The following is a 17114-nucleotide window of genomic DNA, read 5'->3' as shown; positions in this document are numbered from 1 at the left end:
ATCGCTCTCCTATTTTCTCAAAGAGCTCTTTGAGGTTAATGTTTACACTGACAATTATTTAACTGAATCCTGTGAAACCTGTAAAAGAAGACAAGGAAGATGAATGCAAGCACAAAAACACCAAAACAAACAGCAACAACACTTTTGTGTGGAATGAAAAGGTGATAGAAATTATAGAAATAATTTGTGCGTCTTTAAAAAGAGCCTGGCTGATATTTGTACAGCTTGTTTCCAAAAATATTAAAATGTACACAAAATTAGAACTGTTCTCAGGATTAGTCTGGACCTGAAATAGTGAGACTGAACAGGCTGACTAGAAGCAAACAAAAGCTCTTTGCTTAGCACAGAACGAAGCTGTTTGACACCGACACTACTAAAGGGCCCTAAATAGACATAGAAGATACGCTAAAACACTCAGTCTAAAAGCTAGTATAATATTACTGTTACCATCTAAGGAGGATTAAGTACTATGGTGTGCATGTTTAATTCAGTCTGTCCAACCTCATAAGTGCACGCTGCAAAATTGGCTGAAATTTCAGTGACTTTTGAAACGGCTCACTATTCATACGGCACCTCGATGCCCAAGGTTCAGCAGCGGGGTAGTAGTCCAGTCAAAACGCAGCCTGATTGCAAGCGTGTTTTATTCTACTGAATGGAACAAGTAAGAAAAATGAAATAACTGCATTAAAAATGGACTCTGTGTTATTAGAGTTATTGAACGGTGTCTCATAGAGCCTACAGTTGTCTTAGATGTGAGGGTCTGAGAAGTTTGTGCACCTCTCTACCAAACAAAAGAATCAGTGGTTTAAATTAAGGTTATGAAGCAAGACAGAGTACTTAAGGATGGAAGGAGAAGATGATAGATGAGTCTGAATATCCGGGGTCAACCATCCAAAGCAAAGGACAGTGCACAGGAGAGATGAAGAAGAGAGTGCAGGCAGGCTGGACCGGGTGAAGAGATGCTGCTGAGACCCACCATGACGGACGGTTTGGAGACGATGGCACTGAGAAAAAAACAGGTGGCTGAGCTGGAGATGCTCGGACAGAACAGGATTATAAATATCAGGGGGATGGTTCACATTGAAGACGATGCTGCAGAGCCAGAGGAAGACCACAGAAAGAGGTTCATGGATGCAGCGAAGGAGGCTGCAGGATGTTGGAGATGCAGCCGAAACAAGATGATATGATCCAAATTAGCGATTTCACATACTTACTTTAAAGTTCTGTGAACTTTTTTATTTGCCTGCTGGTATAAACCACTAATAGTAGTGTTTTTGAATTAATTATTGGATGTTTGACAATAATGGTCCACTTCAAACAAAATAGCACAGCTGAAACCAGCAAGGACTACTTTCCCTGTTTTAATAGGATGCAGAGCTGATGAGTGGTTGGTTAAAAACTGTTGTAAAGCAGACGGATGCTGCAGTGGATCATCTTAAATGCTTTTTAAAAGCATAAAGTAAAACTTGAGCAGCAGAAAGAAAGAAATGATCTGAAACATCATTTTAGCATCTTTTACTCATGTTGCATTTTCCCCACTCGATGCATTTAAATGCATTTATATGTATTTAAAGCATCTGATTAACATGCCAGTTTTTATTTTTGTCCTCACAAGTTTTATTAAACTATCCGTTTGGCAGTTTGTTTTGCACAGAATGAGGAATAGTTCAGACATGCTTTTGTTCAGGCACGGTCTTTTTCCGAGTGACTGCTCTGAGAGTGCATTTTCTTTCTCTGTGAATATTTCTGATCTTTGTCATCTAGAAAGTAAAGCTATTTCAAGTTTGATAGCAGCTTATAACAAGTGACTGATTACAGCAATCAAGAACCAGGCGACGGGGCATTACATCCTCAACGGCAAAGGAGAGGAGGTCAAGTCCAGAAGCTTCATCGACTTAGGCGTTGAATGGCATTACATCATCGAGGGCGACGTAGAGACGCTGCAGACCGATGGCCCTCTGCACGACCCCGTGGTGGTGCTGGTAATAACACTTCCTTATCTATCGCACTCATATATGAATTCATTCAGAAGGCTATTTACTTGATAATGAGCATTAAAACAGTTCATCCCTCCTGCCCAAGTCTCCCAAAATCCATTTTATCACTTATTTTCTATGGCTATCTGTTAGATTTTAATTATTGAAAATCATTAGTGTTATTTAAATGCACCATATGAGAATGTCTCCAAAGGAAGAGGCTTATCCCTAAGATAAAATACTACTTGAGATAAATTTGAACGAGTCAGTCCCTTCAGTTGTTTTAGACACATTTGCATTTTGGGAAGATGTTAAAATGTGTACAGTATTAAGCTGCTCCCTTCTTTTATCGCTGCGCCTCTCTGTGAGCACGAGGGAAAACAGACGCAGTGAAACTGAGATCAGAGCATAGAGACATCGGCATGACCGTGAAAAACAACAAGACCTAGCAGAGGCTGTCATGGTGCACCAAAACGAAACGAGTTAACGTTGTTTTCGTCCCCAGAGTTACATTTAAATGACTTTTTACAGTAACTTTGGACCTTCCAGTGTTACCGTAATGTTACCTGATCAGAAAAATAAGTTAACAGGAGTTTTGTGCGATCAAACACTCCACTCTGACTCCTACCAGTATGTGGAGGACACACACATACTGGTTGCATCACCTCCACCAGCCAGCTCATCTATTTATCCTAGACTGATAGCTTTAGCTGAACTCAGTGCTACTTTTCGCCATTTTGGGGCACCAGCAGATGCACTCGGTTTCACCAAACACAGTTTCAGTTCACTCTGCTGTCGAGCTGACACTAGCACAGAGCTATCTGCCAAGAAACACAAGAACAGAAAATAATTACACTTTTGTTTGCAAAGTAGTCTGAGTACTACTACTTTAGTAAAGTAGCAACTGTATTTTGTAGCTCCTAACCTCAACAGGTGCAATGACACTAAAGAGGGCTTTAAAAGAGGACCGTTATTATTCAGGTTTAGACAGTTTAGAAAATCGTGGGTACAGTATGAGTAGAGCTCTCATGTAAATCATTTAAAACCAGCGGCAAAATCTTCCAATCAAAACCAAAACTAACAGGCAGCTGATTCACAGCACATATTTGTGGTCATATGATCGTTTTCCTTGGAGCAGCTCTCTGGACTTGTGGATTTCTCCTGCTGAGCAGTGAGTGAGTTACTGTGAGGTGCATCAATCAAACCTGGTAGAGATCAAAGAAAACGTGAACTTGACTAAATCTGCCAGTGAAGGAAAGACCTGACCTCCATCATTTGGTTTACTCTCAGCCAAATACAACATGACTGAAACTTGGATATTAAACTTGAACGACTCCACAATGACAGGTTTGTAGTCTCATATTGGTTCGTCTGCTGCTCAGGCAAGCCATGATTATTATGTGGTTGAGAGGACAAATTATAAGGATCTGTCACATGAAATGATTCATTTGGAGACATTTTTAGAACATCAGGACTCAACGGAGAGAAACCAGTGACTGCAGAAAATGCAGACGATCTCACGCCCCCAAAAAGTGAAGCCAAACCATCTCTACCGCCCCCCAGTGTCTGACTGCAGTATAAGTCATAACCCTGCCCCCTCCCTGTTAGCGGATAGGACAGGGGTCAACCTGAAACAAAAAGTCTCCACAAATAAATTTTTCCCAAAGATTCTTTCTGCCATTATTAACAGTTCTCGTCACTCTGGGTTGGGTTTGAGGGGTCACCTTTGTCATAAGCTTGATTTTAATTGCTAACTCGATGCTTTAAAATTGTGGTGCAGCGTTATTATAACAGCTTTGGCAGCCACAGCCACTGAGAAGGAGGTTCAGCATTTAGTTTCCAAAACCATGACCGACTGAGGCATCCACACACTTTTGCTTTTATCCAATCATTGGTCCAAACACCATGCTTTCTAATATGTGTGTGTGTATGTATATATATATATATATATATATATATATATAAATCCCCACTCGCCCCTGTGGGTGGTCAATCCTTCAAGCTCCGGTCCTCTACCAGAGGCCTGGGACCTTGAGGGTCCTGCGCTGTATCTTAGCTGTTCCTAGGACTGCGCTCTTCTGGACAGAGATCTCCGATGTTGTTCCTGGGATCTGCTGGAGCCACTCGCCTAGCTTGGGAGTCACCGCACCTAGTGCTCCGATTACCACGGGGACCACCGTCACCTTCACCCTCCACATCTTCTCCAGCTCTTCTCTGAGCCCTTGGTATTTCTCGAGCTTCTCATGTTCCTTCTTCCTGATGTTGCTGTCATTCGGAACCGCTACATCGATCACTACGGCAGTCTTCTTCTGTTTGTCTACCACCACTATGTCCGGTTGGTTAGCCACCACCATTTTGTCCGTCTGTATCTGGAAGTCCCACAGGATCTTAGCTCGGTCATTCTCCACCACCTTTGGGGGCGTCTCCCATTTTGACCTCGGGACTTCCAGGTTATACTCGGCACAGATGTTCCTGTACACTATGCCGGCCACTTGGTTATGGCGTTCCATGTATGCCCTGCCTGCTAGCATCTTGCACCCTGCTGTTATGTGCTGGATTGTCTCAGGGGCATCTTTACGCAGCCTGCACCTGGGGTCTTGCCTGGTGTGATAGACCCCAGCCTCAATGGATCTTGTGCTCAGTGCTTGTTCCTGTGCTGCCATGATTAGTGCCTCTGTGCTGTTTTTCAGTCCAGCTTTGTCCAGCCACTGGTAGGATTTCTGGGTATCAGCCACCTCCTCTATCTGCCGGTGGTACATACCGTGCAGGGGCCTGTCCTTCCATGATGGTTCCTCGCCTTCCTCCTCTTTCTTGGGTTTCTGCTGCCCGAGGTATTCACTGAGCACGCTGTCAGTTGGGGCCATCTTTGTGATATATTTGTGGATGTTCGTTGTCTCATCCTGGACTGTGGTGCTGACACTCACCAGTCCCCGGCCCCCTTCCTTCCGCTTAGCGTACAGCCTCAGGATGCTGGACTTCCATGCAGGGTAAGGAGCTTTCTTGTCTTGATGTCAGTGGCTTCTATCTCCTCCTTTGGCCAGCCTTTTACCCCAGCAGGGTACCTGATCAAAGGCAGGGCGTAGGTGTTGATAGCCCGGATCTTGTTCTTAGCGTTCAGCTGACTCCTCAAGACTTGCCTGACCCTCTGCAGGTACTTGGTGGTTGCAGCTTTCCTAGTGGCCTCTTCATGGTTCCCATTCGCTTGCGGGATCCCCAGGTACTTGTAACTGTCCTCTATGTCTGCAATGTTGCCTTCTGGTAGTTCGATCCCCTCAGTTCTGACTACCTTCCCTCTCTTTGTTACCATCCGACTACACTTCTCCAGTCCGAACGACATTCCGATGTCATTGCTGTATATCCTGGTGGTGTGGATCAGTGAATCAATGTCTCGTTCACTCTTGGCATACAGCTTGATGTCATCCATGTACAGGAGGTGGCTGACAACTGCTCCGTTCCGTAGTTGGTATCCGTAGCCAGTCTTGTCAATGATCGCACTGAGGGGGTTCAGGCCTACGCAGAACAGCAGTGGGGACAGAGCATCTCCTTGGTAGATCCCGCACTTGATGGTAACTTGTGCTATGGGCTTGAGGTTGGCCTCCAGTGTTGTCCGCCACATCCTCATTGAGTTCCTGATGAAGGCTCTCAGGGTCCTGTTGATCTTATATAGTTCTAGGCATTCCAGGATCCAGGTGTGGGGCATTGAGTCATAGGCCTTCTTGTAATCAATCCAGGCAGTGCACAGGTTGGTCAGTCTGGTCCTGCAGTCTCGGCTGACTGCTCGGTCTACCAGTAGCTGGTGTTTTGCGCCTCTGGTATTCTTGCCCATCCCTTTCTTTGCCCTGCTCATGTATTGACCCATGGGCCTGTTCATCTTAGCCGCTATGATGCCTGACAGGAGCTTCCACGTGGTGCTGAGGCAGGCTATTGGTCGGTAGTTGGAGGGGACCGGCCCCTTCTGGGGGTCCTTGAGGATCAGGACTGTCCGGCCTTCGGTTAGCCATTCCGGGTGTCTCTCGTCAACTAGCAGCTGGTTCATTTGTGCTGCCAGACGCTCGTGGAGTGCAGTCAGCTTCTTCAGCCAGTAGGCGTGAACCATGTCAGGGCCTGGTGCTATCCAACTCTTCATACTGGAGATCTGCCACTGTGATGATTACTGGACCCTGTTCAGGGAGGTCGCTGTGGTCTGCCCTCAGATCCACTAGCCACTGAGCATTGCTGTTGTGGGTTGCGTCCTTCTCCCATATGCTCTTCCAGTATTGTTCTGTCTCCAGCCTTGGTGGTGCTGTTCTCATATTGTTCCCCTGCCACTGAGAGTACACCTTGGCTGGTTCCGTGGAGAACAGCTGGGTTATTCTCCTGCCTTCTATCTCTCTGGTGTACCTCCTCAAGCGGCTGGCCAAGGCTGTGAGTCGTTGCTTGGCAGTTTCCAAGGTCTCAGATATGGACAGCTTCCTGTACTTCTTAGGCACCTTCTTCATCGTGCCTTTCTGCAGCGCCGATAGTTGGCTAACCTCCCTCCGTGCTACCTTGATTTTAGCCTCTAGCCTCCTTCTCCATGGAGGGTACTGCCCCTTGTGGCTGTTCAACTTGTAGCCAAGCATCTCACTGATCACTGCTGCTGTATTGTACATCAGCTTGTTAGTCTCTGTAATCGTGGCTGTAGGTATCGTCCGTAGTACTGCATTAACATCATCTAGCAGACCTTCTGAGGGTACTTCACGTAATCTTTTAATCTCCTCCTCCTCCTCCTCCTCCTCCTGTCAGGATTTTAATTTAATCGTAATCTTTTTTTCTTTTCACAGCTTTATTTGGTTGAGAGGCTGGAGCTGTTCAATTGTCAGCTAAAACTAAAGCGAGATAGCGTTCTCTGATAGCGTGGAGGTTACACTCCTGAAAACATATAAATGCAGTCTTCAGTTTTAATATATTCAAACTGTATTAAAGCATAATAAACATACTGTTTATCTGTGGCAATAAAGGCCTGCAGTTCAATAATGCATTTCCTTGAATAAGCAGATGAAAATATATACAGGAAAATTAGATGGGTTCTCTAGAGTCTGGAGAGTGTAATATCCACAGTTTCATCAGGAAGTGGCTTTTTCACTGGGCAAATATTTAAAAGGTCTCTTGAAATGAGCCACGAATAGTGAAAAAAATAATTTGTAATGGTACAAATATTCATGTTAGACAAGGACTTACAGCATACGTTAGTACGCATCTAAGTGGTTCACATTGGTGGTGCACAGTCAGTCATTAATCAAGCTTCAAATACATGACAAATATTGTTATACACCATAGAGGTTGAAGAAAGTTCTTCCCAGTAAAGTTTTTGTGCATGCAGCTTGATGGAAATGCATCAACGTCTCACATTTCGATAAGAGACATATTTTACATAAAATTCATGAAAGCCATTCGGAAGCATTTCCATATTCAGTGCATTCAGTGCACCTTTCTTGACTCTATAACATCAGATTATTGCATTTATCTGATTATCACCCTGTTATGCTCACAAGCCAGTGAAATACAGCACAATGAGCAGTGTGAATGAGCTAGTTTTTACCACAATACAGCAGCTATAATCATCAGATGCGCCTTCTCCTTCCCCAGATGCTTTGCCTGTTTTTATGAAAATGCGGTGAATATCCAGCAGAATATTTTACATGCAGCTTGTGAGCAAGTAGGAATAATTAGTAACTCTGCTTCCACGATAGAATGGACTGACAATGAGCGTTAATACACTTTTACATGTCAGCACTCATGTTTACTGCACACATGTTGCTCCTGTTAGCGGTGCGCGAGCCGCAGCAGGACCACTGTGCTTCACAGACTTCATATGTGTTTTAGATCCTCAATGCTGCCCCTTGTTTTTATGTTTGTTTGTTTGTTTTCAAGCTTACTGGGTGTTTGCATCTCGTGGTGATTAATCTGAGGTTCATCATTCACAAAGGAATACATGCGTCTGTGACCCAGGGGCCATTGTTTACTCTCTGTTCATTTAGGGGTTTTTTCATCATCCTTAGGATTTGTGCCGCTCAGTCAACCAGATTTTCTTATGTATTTTTAAGTCTGATCGTAGAAATAGATACTTGTTCAGCCACCTCCAAATCAACTCCAAGCTGCACGTGATGGCTTTGGTGAAACTTTAAAATTCAAACACCATGGATACAGTCAGGGCCGTGAGAATTTGGACGTTATTTATTTATTATTTTTTCTCCATAATGGTCTACTAGGCCACAAGGGTCAAACTCCAGTCTTCGAGGGCTGGTGTCCTGAAACTTTTCCATGCATCTCTGCTGCAACACACCTGAATAACATTAGTAGGCCATTAGCAAGACTCTATAGCGCATGCTGAGGTGGCAGTTCAGCTGCTTGATTCATGTTACAGCAGCTCTAGAGTGAAATAACGTAGTGCAATAAAAGTACTTTTAGCAGTACACTTTTCCAAACACTTAGATGTGTCCTTGATCCAACACGGCTGATTTAAATGGTTAAATGACCTCCTCAATATGTCTTGAAGTTCTCCAGAGGTCTGGTGATGAACTCATCATTTGATTCAGGTGTGTTGACCCAAGGTGAGATCTGAAACCTGCAGGACACCAGCTGCAGAAAACTGGACTTTGATGCTTGTTTGTGTGTCTCACTCTTTTCAGTTTTGTTTTCAGTGACTGAGAGTCTGCTCTGCTGGGTTCAGATCAGGTGTTTTTAAAAATATTCCATGTCTTTACCTTTAGAATCTATTGAGCTGCTTTTGTATTTACGTCAGATTATTATCCATTAGCCTTGTGTAGCTCCGTCTGATGACTTTTGCAGTGCTTGGCTCAATCTGAGCAGAGAGCATACAGTATCTCTGTACCCTTCACACTTCATCCTGCTACTTCTATCAGCAGTCACATCATCAATAAACACCTGCTCCTACTGGCAGACATACGTGCCCGTGCTGTAACTTGGCCTCATTTACATCAGGCATCGACACATCTTTGGCCCTCGTACAGTTTTCAGTGAACAGCAAACAAACATAAATTTAATCAACTTCATATCTCATATCTGCTTAATATGAATAACAAGGGAGCAGCTCGTTAGGAAACTGGTTTTCAGTCAGCTGCTCAAATATTTTAAGCCTCTGGAACTGTGGAGGACTACGTATAAAAATAGCTGTAATTCTGAAACAGTTATTGCAATACTTTTGATAAACCTGCTAAATTAATGACTATGCCTTAACTGATTTATTTAAATCCACTGTGGTGATTCACAGTAGTGGAATCACAATTCTTTGAATGTGGGTGCTTAAAAGGGTTGTGTGTCATTTGAGTTGGTTTTTTTGTTCTTTTTTTGGGGGGGGGGGGCTATATATTTATGTGTAAATATAATAAATATATAAGTCGAGCTAACACTTGGCACTTTGAAATTGAATGCCTAAAGGACCTGGTGACCATGCGAACAACTATTTTCACAACTGTGTGTCTGAATGACATTAACGAAACAAACCCGTGCACACGGATCAATGGAGAAATGTTTTTTCCAGCATCAGAAAAGAGTAACGCTGACTCTCAGTCATCCCAAAAGACATGAAGAGAACTGAAGACTTTAACTGCCTATTAGGACAGTTTTACAGCCAGTCCCACTGCAGCAGGGGACCTGGACTCAAACCGTCTCATTCAAAATGCTCCCACAGGTCGAAAAACAGTCAGAGTTACTAATGAGACCATAGCCAGCAGCGAGGAGGAAAAAATGCAAAATTAATAGCTGCTTTACATTCATCACTTATAAACTGGACGTTTAGTAATGATTTTCACTGGACATTTCACATCCCCTTTATCACTAATGATGAGTTTTGACACCTCAGGAAGTATCAGTGAAGATGTGGTTAGAGTAATTTCCAGGTTTTTCCAGGGGCAGCTGCATATGCAGAGACCCCTCTAACATCTGATGTACATCCAGCCGGCTGAAATACGGGCTGCTGCTGGTAGACTTTCAAGGGGTAAAGAAGAGGAAGTGATCAAATGATGCAGTCATGGCTGACAGAGTAATTTATTTATTTTCCCCTTGTTTCTGTTTATTAGAATCTCATCTAGTCTCAAGTCTCACTTGTATGAGAAGCTTGTTAAAAAACAAAGAAACTACTTTCTATTTTTCTAATCATCGTTTTTCTCTCGTGGACATCAACTCTAATTTCTTGCATGTCACATCGGTCGACTTTTCTAAATTGCCATGTCTGGGATATTTGCTGTTCTTCTTTTATGACAGGAAAATAATTAGACAGGCATGTTTGTTCCAAACGTATCGAAGAGAACAGATGTGACAGAAACTCATGAGTTTTCCCAGGAACAGAACTTTGCCAGAAAAACACGAGAGACGTAGCAGGAACTTTCTCCTGCAACTTGAAAAAACATGGAGTTTAATCTCGCAGATTTTAAGGATGCGATGTGCAAATCGTTTAAATATTTCATGTTCTCTCTGAGCACAAGTAAAGGATAAAAACAAATCGGCAAATCTGTTTGTCTTTGATTAAGAGAGCGGCACACCGCAACTTAAAAAAGTGCTTACAAAGTCATTAAGAAAACATCTACATGAGCGTGAAAATGTAAATGCACAAAACCAAAAAATCCAAATGTGCTGCAGTTATGACAGATTATAATGGAAGTGACTGCAAACTGACAACAATAACTTACCCAGCTGTTAGTTTGTGACGGTGTGAACATCGAAACATCACCACCATCGTCTGTGACCCCAGAAATATGTTTCTGTATTCAGTTGTGTGTCTCTGCAACACATGTTGTCAACTCAATGAAGATAATATTTGCTGATAAGTCGTCTGGGCTCGGATGTGTGTTTTCTTGAACAGGATCAAATGTTTTACTTTTATAAGTCTGTTCCTAAAACATTTAATGAATCCGTCTCAGCGTGAGTGTTTGCAAAGCAACAATACACAAACAAGTGCAGAGATTGCAGTTCCTTAACTGGCTACTCGAGTCTGACTCCAAAAGCCAGTCAAACCCCACAGACTCAAAAATAAACATGTAGCCTGTTAGATTAAAAATTACATTTTGATATTTTCCTGTCATAATTATAAATACTTGAAACTCAACCTAAAGTATTTATAATGAAGGCCTGCTCTGAGTGGGAGGTGGGTGGATCCTTTAACCTGAACTCGTCTGTGGATGAATCTTCCAAACTTTAATCGTTAGCGGATGTCTTAGCACCGAAGTCAAAGGAGCTTGCAAAGAAAAGCGTCTGGACTTCTTTAAGTTACTTGAAGACGTTTCACCTCTCATCCGAGAAGCTTCTTCAGTTCTAAGGTCAAATGGTGGAGAGTCCCAGATATAAACCTAGTGGGAGTATCCCCCCACAGAGGGACAAAAGGACCCCCTGATGATCCTCTAATCGCCTGAGCCAAGGTGTGAAACTGGGTGTGGGTCCCAATCAGCCAGAGTTTCGGGTGTGTTCATTGTGAAACCTGGCCCCACCTTATCATGCGAATTCCTGAGGTCAGATGGCCCAGGATGTGAGTGGGCGTTAAGGCGTCTGGGAAGGGATCTCAAAACTGGATTATAGATGGCAGAGAGTTGGTGTCGTAAACCCCCGCCTCTGTTCAAAGAGACTGAAGAAGCTTCTCGGATGAGAGGTGAAACGTCTTCAAGTAACTTAAAGAAGTCCAGACGCTTTTCTTTGCAAGCTCCTTTGACTACGATGACCTGGATGACTGAGAACCTTCACAGACATCTTAGCACCGAACCCTCTCATCTACGATCACATCTGATTAACAAAGATGGTGAAATCCAAAATGAACCAGTGTGTAATTACATGTCATTGTACAAGATCCATTGGCTAACCTCCAGACAGGAGACTTGTATGAGCACAAGAGGAACAGACTCTGAACAACATGCATTAACTTTCTTTCCTAGGACTCCTGACATTACACTCAAATGTTGCCTTGCACCTGTAATAGTTCAGCAAACGATCATCCACTGAGGAAAACAAAGTTTAAAGGTTGCCAAGCAAATTAAATAGTCGTCTTTGGCACATAACAAAGCTTTAAATCTTAAATGCAAATGTCCCTCTGGTCTGTATAGATGCTCGAGTGGTTTCGGCTCCATTTGTGATTCCAGCACTTAAAATGTTACTCTGTGAATTGAAGTCACGGCTCATATCTGTTAATGCGGCAGCACATTAGCTTCCAAACCAAAGCAGAACACAGGGTACAGTTAGGAACAAAAGCTGCTGCTGCACTGCAAGCCCGGGCGCTTTTGTTAGGTTTCATTTCCTTTCTACACTAAGGTCTAACACGAGGAACGCCTTCTCTTTGCAGTGGCAGTGCAAGAGTCTTCAGGTGTTGCTTGGGCTGAATTGCTAATTGACCACACTTGGTGAGGTGTAAATGGTAAATGGCCTGTATTTGTGTAGCGCTTTACTAGTCCCTAAGGACCCCAAAGCACTTTACACATCCAGTCATCCACCCATCCACACACTGGTGATGGCAGCTACATTGTAGCCACAGCCACCCGGGGGCGCACTGACAGAGGCGAGGCTGCCGCACATTGGCGCCCTCTGACCACCACCAGTAGGCAACGGGTGAAGTGTCTTGCCCAAGGACACAACGACCGAGACTGTCGGAGCCGGGGCTCGAACCGGCAACCTTGTAACCTTCTGATTACAAGGCGAACTCCCAACTCTTGAGCCACGACACTAGTAGCTGCTGGGACTTCGAGTTCCAACCAGGACAGGCTTCTAGACTTGTATGACTGAAAGAAAGAAAACGGCTGTAGCTCATTTCCTCTTCAGATGTTTTTCAAACTGCTTTAATGTTAGCGAGTCTTGTAAACTTTCAGATTTTATGGGGTAAAAAAATAAACACCAAACATTTCATATTTCCATCTGGATGCTCTGCTTTGCAGTCAGCCTGACCTGAAGGGCACCTGAGTACAAAACAGAAAAGTCTCCTTTTTAAAGCAAGACTCTAAAGTATGTTCAAAAAGCTTAACACTGCATTCTCCTTTGAAAAGACTTCATTCAGCGAGACTTAAAAGCCAAAAGGTAGATGCTGAAATGCTAAGATTTTCTCCATGTTCCTCCCTTCTGTAGCACAATAATACGACACTCTGTGGTGAAGAGGTGACGATGTAATATTTGGATTTGAAGTCAACTGCTGAATTTTATTTCACTTCAAGGCTACTCTTCATAACTTATATTACTACTCATCTTATGTTTTTTGTATTACACGATGATGTAAAATTAATGGCACACACCATGAAAAGCTGTTGATTACACATTTACACAAAAGCCTTTCATAGATTTTAAAGAGTTGTTAATTCCACAAATGAAATATTCTTTTTTTGCTGCAAGCCTGTCAGGCGTCTTTCACCTTCAAACCTTAAATATCGTGTCTTTAATATAATTATAAAATCTTAAACTGATCCAGATGAAAATCTCTGAGACAGGGACACGAACAAAACTGATGCATCTCAACTTGCCCATGAATTCTCCTCTCCGCTGGGAGCACTGTGAGAATCATGTTCTTTGATTTCTCCAGTGCCTTCAACACTATTCTTCCCTCGGTTCTAAAGGACAAGCTGGTGAACTCTGGAGTGGACCATCACCTCACTACCTGGATTCTGGACTACCTCACCGACCGACCACAGTATGTGAGGACTCAGGGCTGTGTGTCGGACAGGGTCGTCTGCAGTACGGGGGCCCCACAGGGAACGGTTCTGGCTCCGTTCCTCTTCACCATCTACACTGCAGACTTCTCCCACAACTCCACCCAGTGCTTCCTGCAGAAGTTCTCTGATGACTCTGCAATAGTCGGCCTCATCACTGATGGGGACGACAAGGAGTACAGAGGACTGACCCAAGACTTTGTGGACTGGTGCCAGCTGAACTACCTCCAGATCAACGCCAGTAAAACCAAGGAGCTGGTGGTAGACTTCCGCAGGCACAAGCATCCTCCACTGCAACCACTGAACATCCAAGGTATGGACATTGAGGCTGTGGACAGCTACAGGTACCTTGGTGTTCATCTGAACAACAGACTGGACTGGACTCATAACTCAGACGCCCTCTACAGGAAAGGGCAGAGCAGGCTGTACCTGCTGCGGAGACTCAGGTCGTTTGGAGTGGAGGGCCCACTCCTGAAGACCTTCTATGACTCTGTGGTGGCTTCTGCTATCTTTTATGGTGTGGTCTGCTGGGGCGGCAGCATCTCTGCCGGGGACAGGAAGAGACTGAACAGGCTGATCCGAAGGGCCAGCTCTGTTCTAGGATGCCCTCTGGACCCAGTGGAGGTGGTGAGTGACAGGAGAATGGTGGCTAAGCTGTCATCACTGTTGGACAACATCTCCCACCCCATGCAGCAGACTGTGACAGCACTGAGCAGCTCCTTCAGTGGGAGACTGCGGCACCCACGGTGTGGGACGGAGAGATTTCGCAGGTCTTTCCTCCCCACTGCTGTCAGACTCCACAATAAAGACTTTAACTGATCAAACACACACATCCACACATGTGCAATAACACTAAGTGCAATAATCTTTTCTGTCATCGTTGTATTTTTACTCAGTTGTATATAGCATTTGTATTCTATTTTTATCTTATTGTATATTTATTTTATTTTATTCTACTGTATATAGTATTTTATTTTATTCTATTCTGTACAGTTGTGTACTGTATTTATTCTTATTGTATCCTAATTTTTGCCTCATAACTTTTGCACTGTCCACTTCCTGCTGTGACAAAACAAATTTCCCACGTGTGGGACTAATAAAGGTTATCTTATCTTATCTTATCTTATCTTATCTTATCTTATCTTATCTTATCTTATTATCTGCCACCCAATCAGGAGCCATGTTTGAGAGAGGGCAATCTTTCTGCGTGTTTTGATATTAGACACGGAGGGTGATGGTATAATGATATATCTTCCTTTGATTTCTAGATTATACCAAAGGACAATGAGACACGGTCGACTTTGATGTATAAGTACATCATCCATGAAGATTCGGTGCCCATCAACAATAACAATGTCATCCAGGAGGAGACCTATGAGTGGGCTCTGAAGAGCTGGTCTCCGTGTTCCAAGCCATGTGCTGGAGGTAAACTCAGAAACTACCTTCACTTTAAAAAAAAATAATGAAGACGAATAAATACTTTTCATCTAATTATCAAAATTGTATATTGAAGTTTCATATTCAGTCATTCAGTCTATAGGTGTTTGTGATGATCTGCTTTTATCCACATTCTCAAGCTGTGTCTTTGAAGTAAGAAATTATTGACTGAGTGAGCTAATTAAACCAAATATTGTGTCTTCAAACAAGATGATTGACATACATTTGTTATATGCACTTCTAACCACAAAGTCTTTTCATTTGCATGGATACACAGAATATCGAAAAGGTGTTATTGGCAGTACTTACTGTTTCTTAGTGTAGGAAAGATAAGGTTGGTACTTGATATAAGATTGATTTTTGCTACCCTAACCTTTTTTTTCTTTCCCCCCGATGGTCATGAGTCCTAAAAAAAACTTCATTTATCATTTTTCTGCTGTGTTTTTTGGTATTATTCATGTGTCAAATGTTATGGGTTTTTTTAAACATCCCTGTGCGAAGAACATCAGCATTTCAAATCTGCAGAACTGGCCAACAAAGATGTCATTGTGAGCTTAAAGTTCATGACTTCATAGCTGCAAATATTTCAAACAAAGAAACAAACTGATACAACATTAATGTTTGTCAAATTTTGCATCTTATTATATCTACTTGATATGTGACCTCTACTCTGACCTTTAATGTGGGAACACATTTGGAATGGAATGGTTCTTATGCAACACTTTTATACTTGAGTACTTAAAGCACTTTGCACACGAACTGTTACCTGCACTTCTTTCCCTTTTTGATGTCGACCCTGAAACTTCTCAAAAGTGTTGCATGTGCTTGTGTGTTTTATATATATATATATATTTATATTAGCCTGAATACACCTCTAAGATTTTATGCAGCAGGCTTAAGCTCAATAATTGTCCACAAGCTCGCTGGTATTTAACTTAAAAGTAGACAAAAGCTTTAAGACATATTTTAAACTTAAAGGAAATTAGATAGAAAAATGTGACTTGAGTAATTGCAAAGGAACTTTGAAGTTTGAAAGTCAAACCCCAGTAAAAGGATGTAAAATGTCTTTCTAATTAAACCATTGGGTTTTTGGGGGTGGGGGTTTTCTGGACAGGGTTTCAGTACACCAAGTATGGATGTCGGAAAAAGGGAGACACCAAGATGGTTCATCGAGGCTACTGCGACGCTGGCAAGAGGCCCAAACCCATCCGAAGAATGTGTAACCTTCAGGACTGCACACAGCCTCAGTGAGTACAGGCCTCCCCTCATCCTCCAGCTAAAGAAAGGTTTCTGTTAAACTTCTACTCAAGCTGGACCTCTAGGATGACGAACATGTTGCCAGCATTAAGTCTCAGTCATTCCCAGTGAGACTGACTCCACCAGAGTTGCCCTTTGCCACTCTTTCTGTTCATCAGTGGCAACTTATGAACAGAATTTCTAAGTGCAGCTGAGGAGCAGAGGGTATCACAGCCAGTGGTCTCGAGAGCTCGTCAGGGCTTTTTGTGGATGACGTGGCCCTCTTGGCTTCATCAAATGGCGACGTCCAGCTGACACTTGAGGAGTTTGCAGCTGAATTTGAAGTGGTTGGGTGGGGAATTAGCACTTCCAGGTCTGAGGCCATGGTTCTCAGATGGAAAAGAGTGGAGTGCAAAATCAGTGTAGGGAATGAATTTCGTCCTCAAGTGCCAGAGTTTAAGTATATCAGGGGCTTGTTGAAGAAATTGACAGTAGGATTGGTCCTGCATCTGCAGTGTTGCAGATGTTTTACTGGTCTGTTGTCAGTCTACATTCTTGCCCTCCATGGCCACGATCTGCAGGTAGCAACCCAACCTTATACAAGTACAGATCATTTAGCTGATATATATATAGATATATTTGCCATTCGATGACTAAACATATTTTTCTTCCATTTAATTTTTTTCATCAAATAATGAGAAAAATATTATATAGTATCCTATTGTACACACAGATGCACATCATATATGGACTCTAACCAGTTTACAAATGTGCAGAGTGAAAGTATGACTCAGTGAGCTCTGCTCTGTTC

The 17114-nt window shown here is 43.0% G+C and overlaps 1 protein-coding gene across 2 annotated transcripts in view; it reads left to right on the top strand.

The window, feature by feature from the left end:
• The window catches only part of adamts3 (ADAM metallopeptidase with thrombospondin type 1 motif, 3), a 137556-nt gene that overhangs the window by 105633 nt on the left and 14809 nt on the right, over positions 1–17114 (top strand). For both annotated transcript variants that reach the window (XM_084945449.1, XM_084945450.1), the window contains 3 exons: positions 1819–1982; positions 14899–15055; positions 16182–16314. In XM_084945449.1, coding sequence (XP_084801575.1) covers positions 1819–1982; positions 14899–15055; positions 16182–16314 — 454 coding nt within the window. The remainder of the gene's footprint in view (positions 1–1818; positions 1983–14898; positions 15056–16181; positions 16315–17114) is intronic.

The sequence above is a fragment of the Perissodus microlepis genome, chromosome 12 (genome assembly GCF_051167445.1).
Source record: "Perissodus microlepis isolate ML-2025 ecotype Zambia chromosome 12, ASM5116744v1, whole genome shotgun sequence".
NCBI lineage: Eukaryota > Metazoa > Chordata > Actinopteri > Cichliformes > Cichlidae > Perissodus > Perissodus microlepis.
The sequence above is the reverse complement of the archived record's forward strand: the minus strand, read 5'-3'. Positions and strand labels throughout refer to the sequence as shown.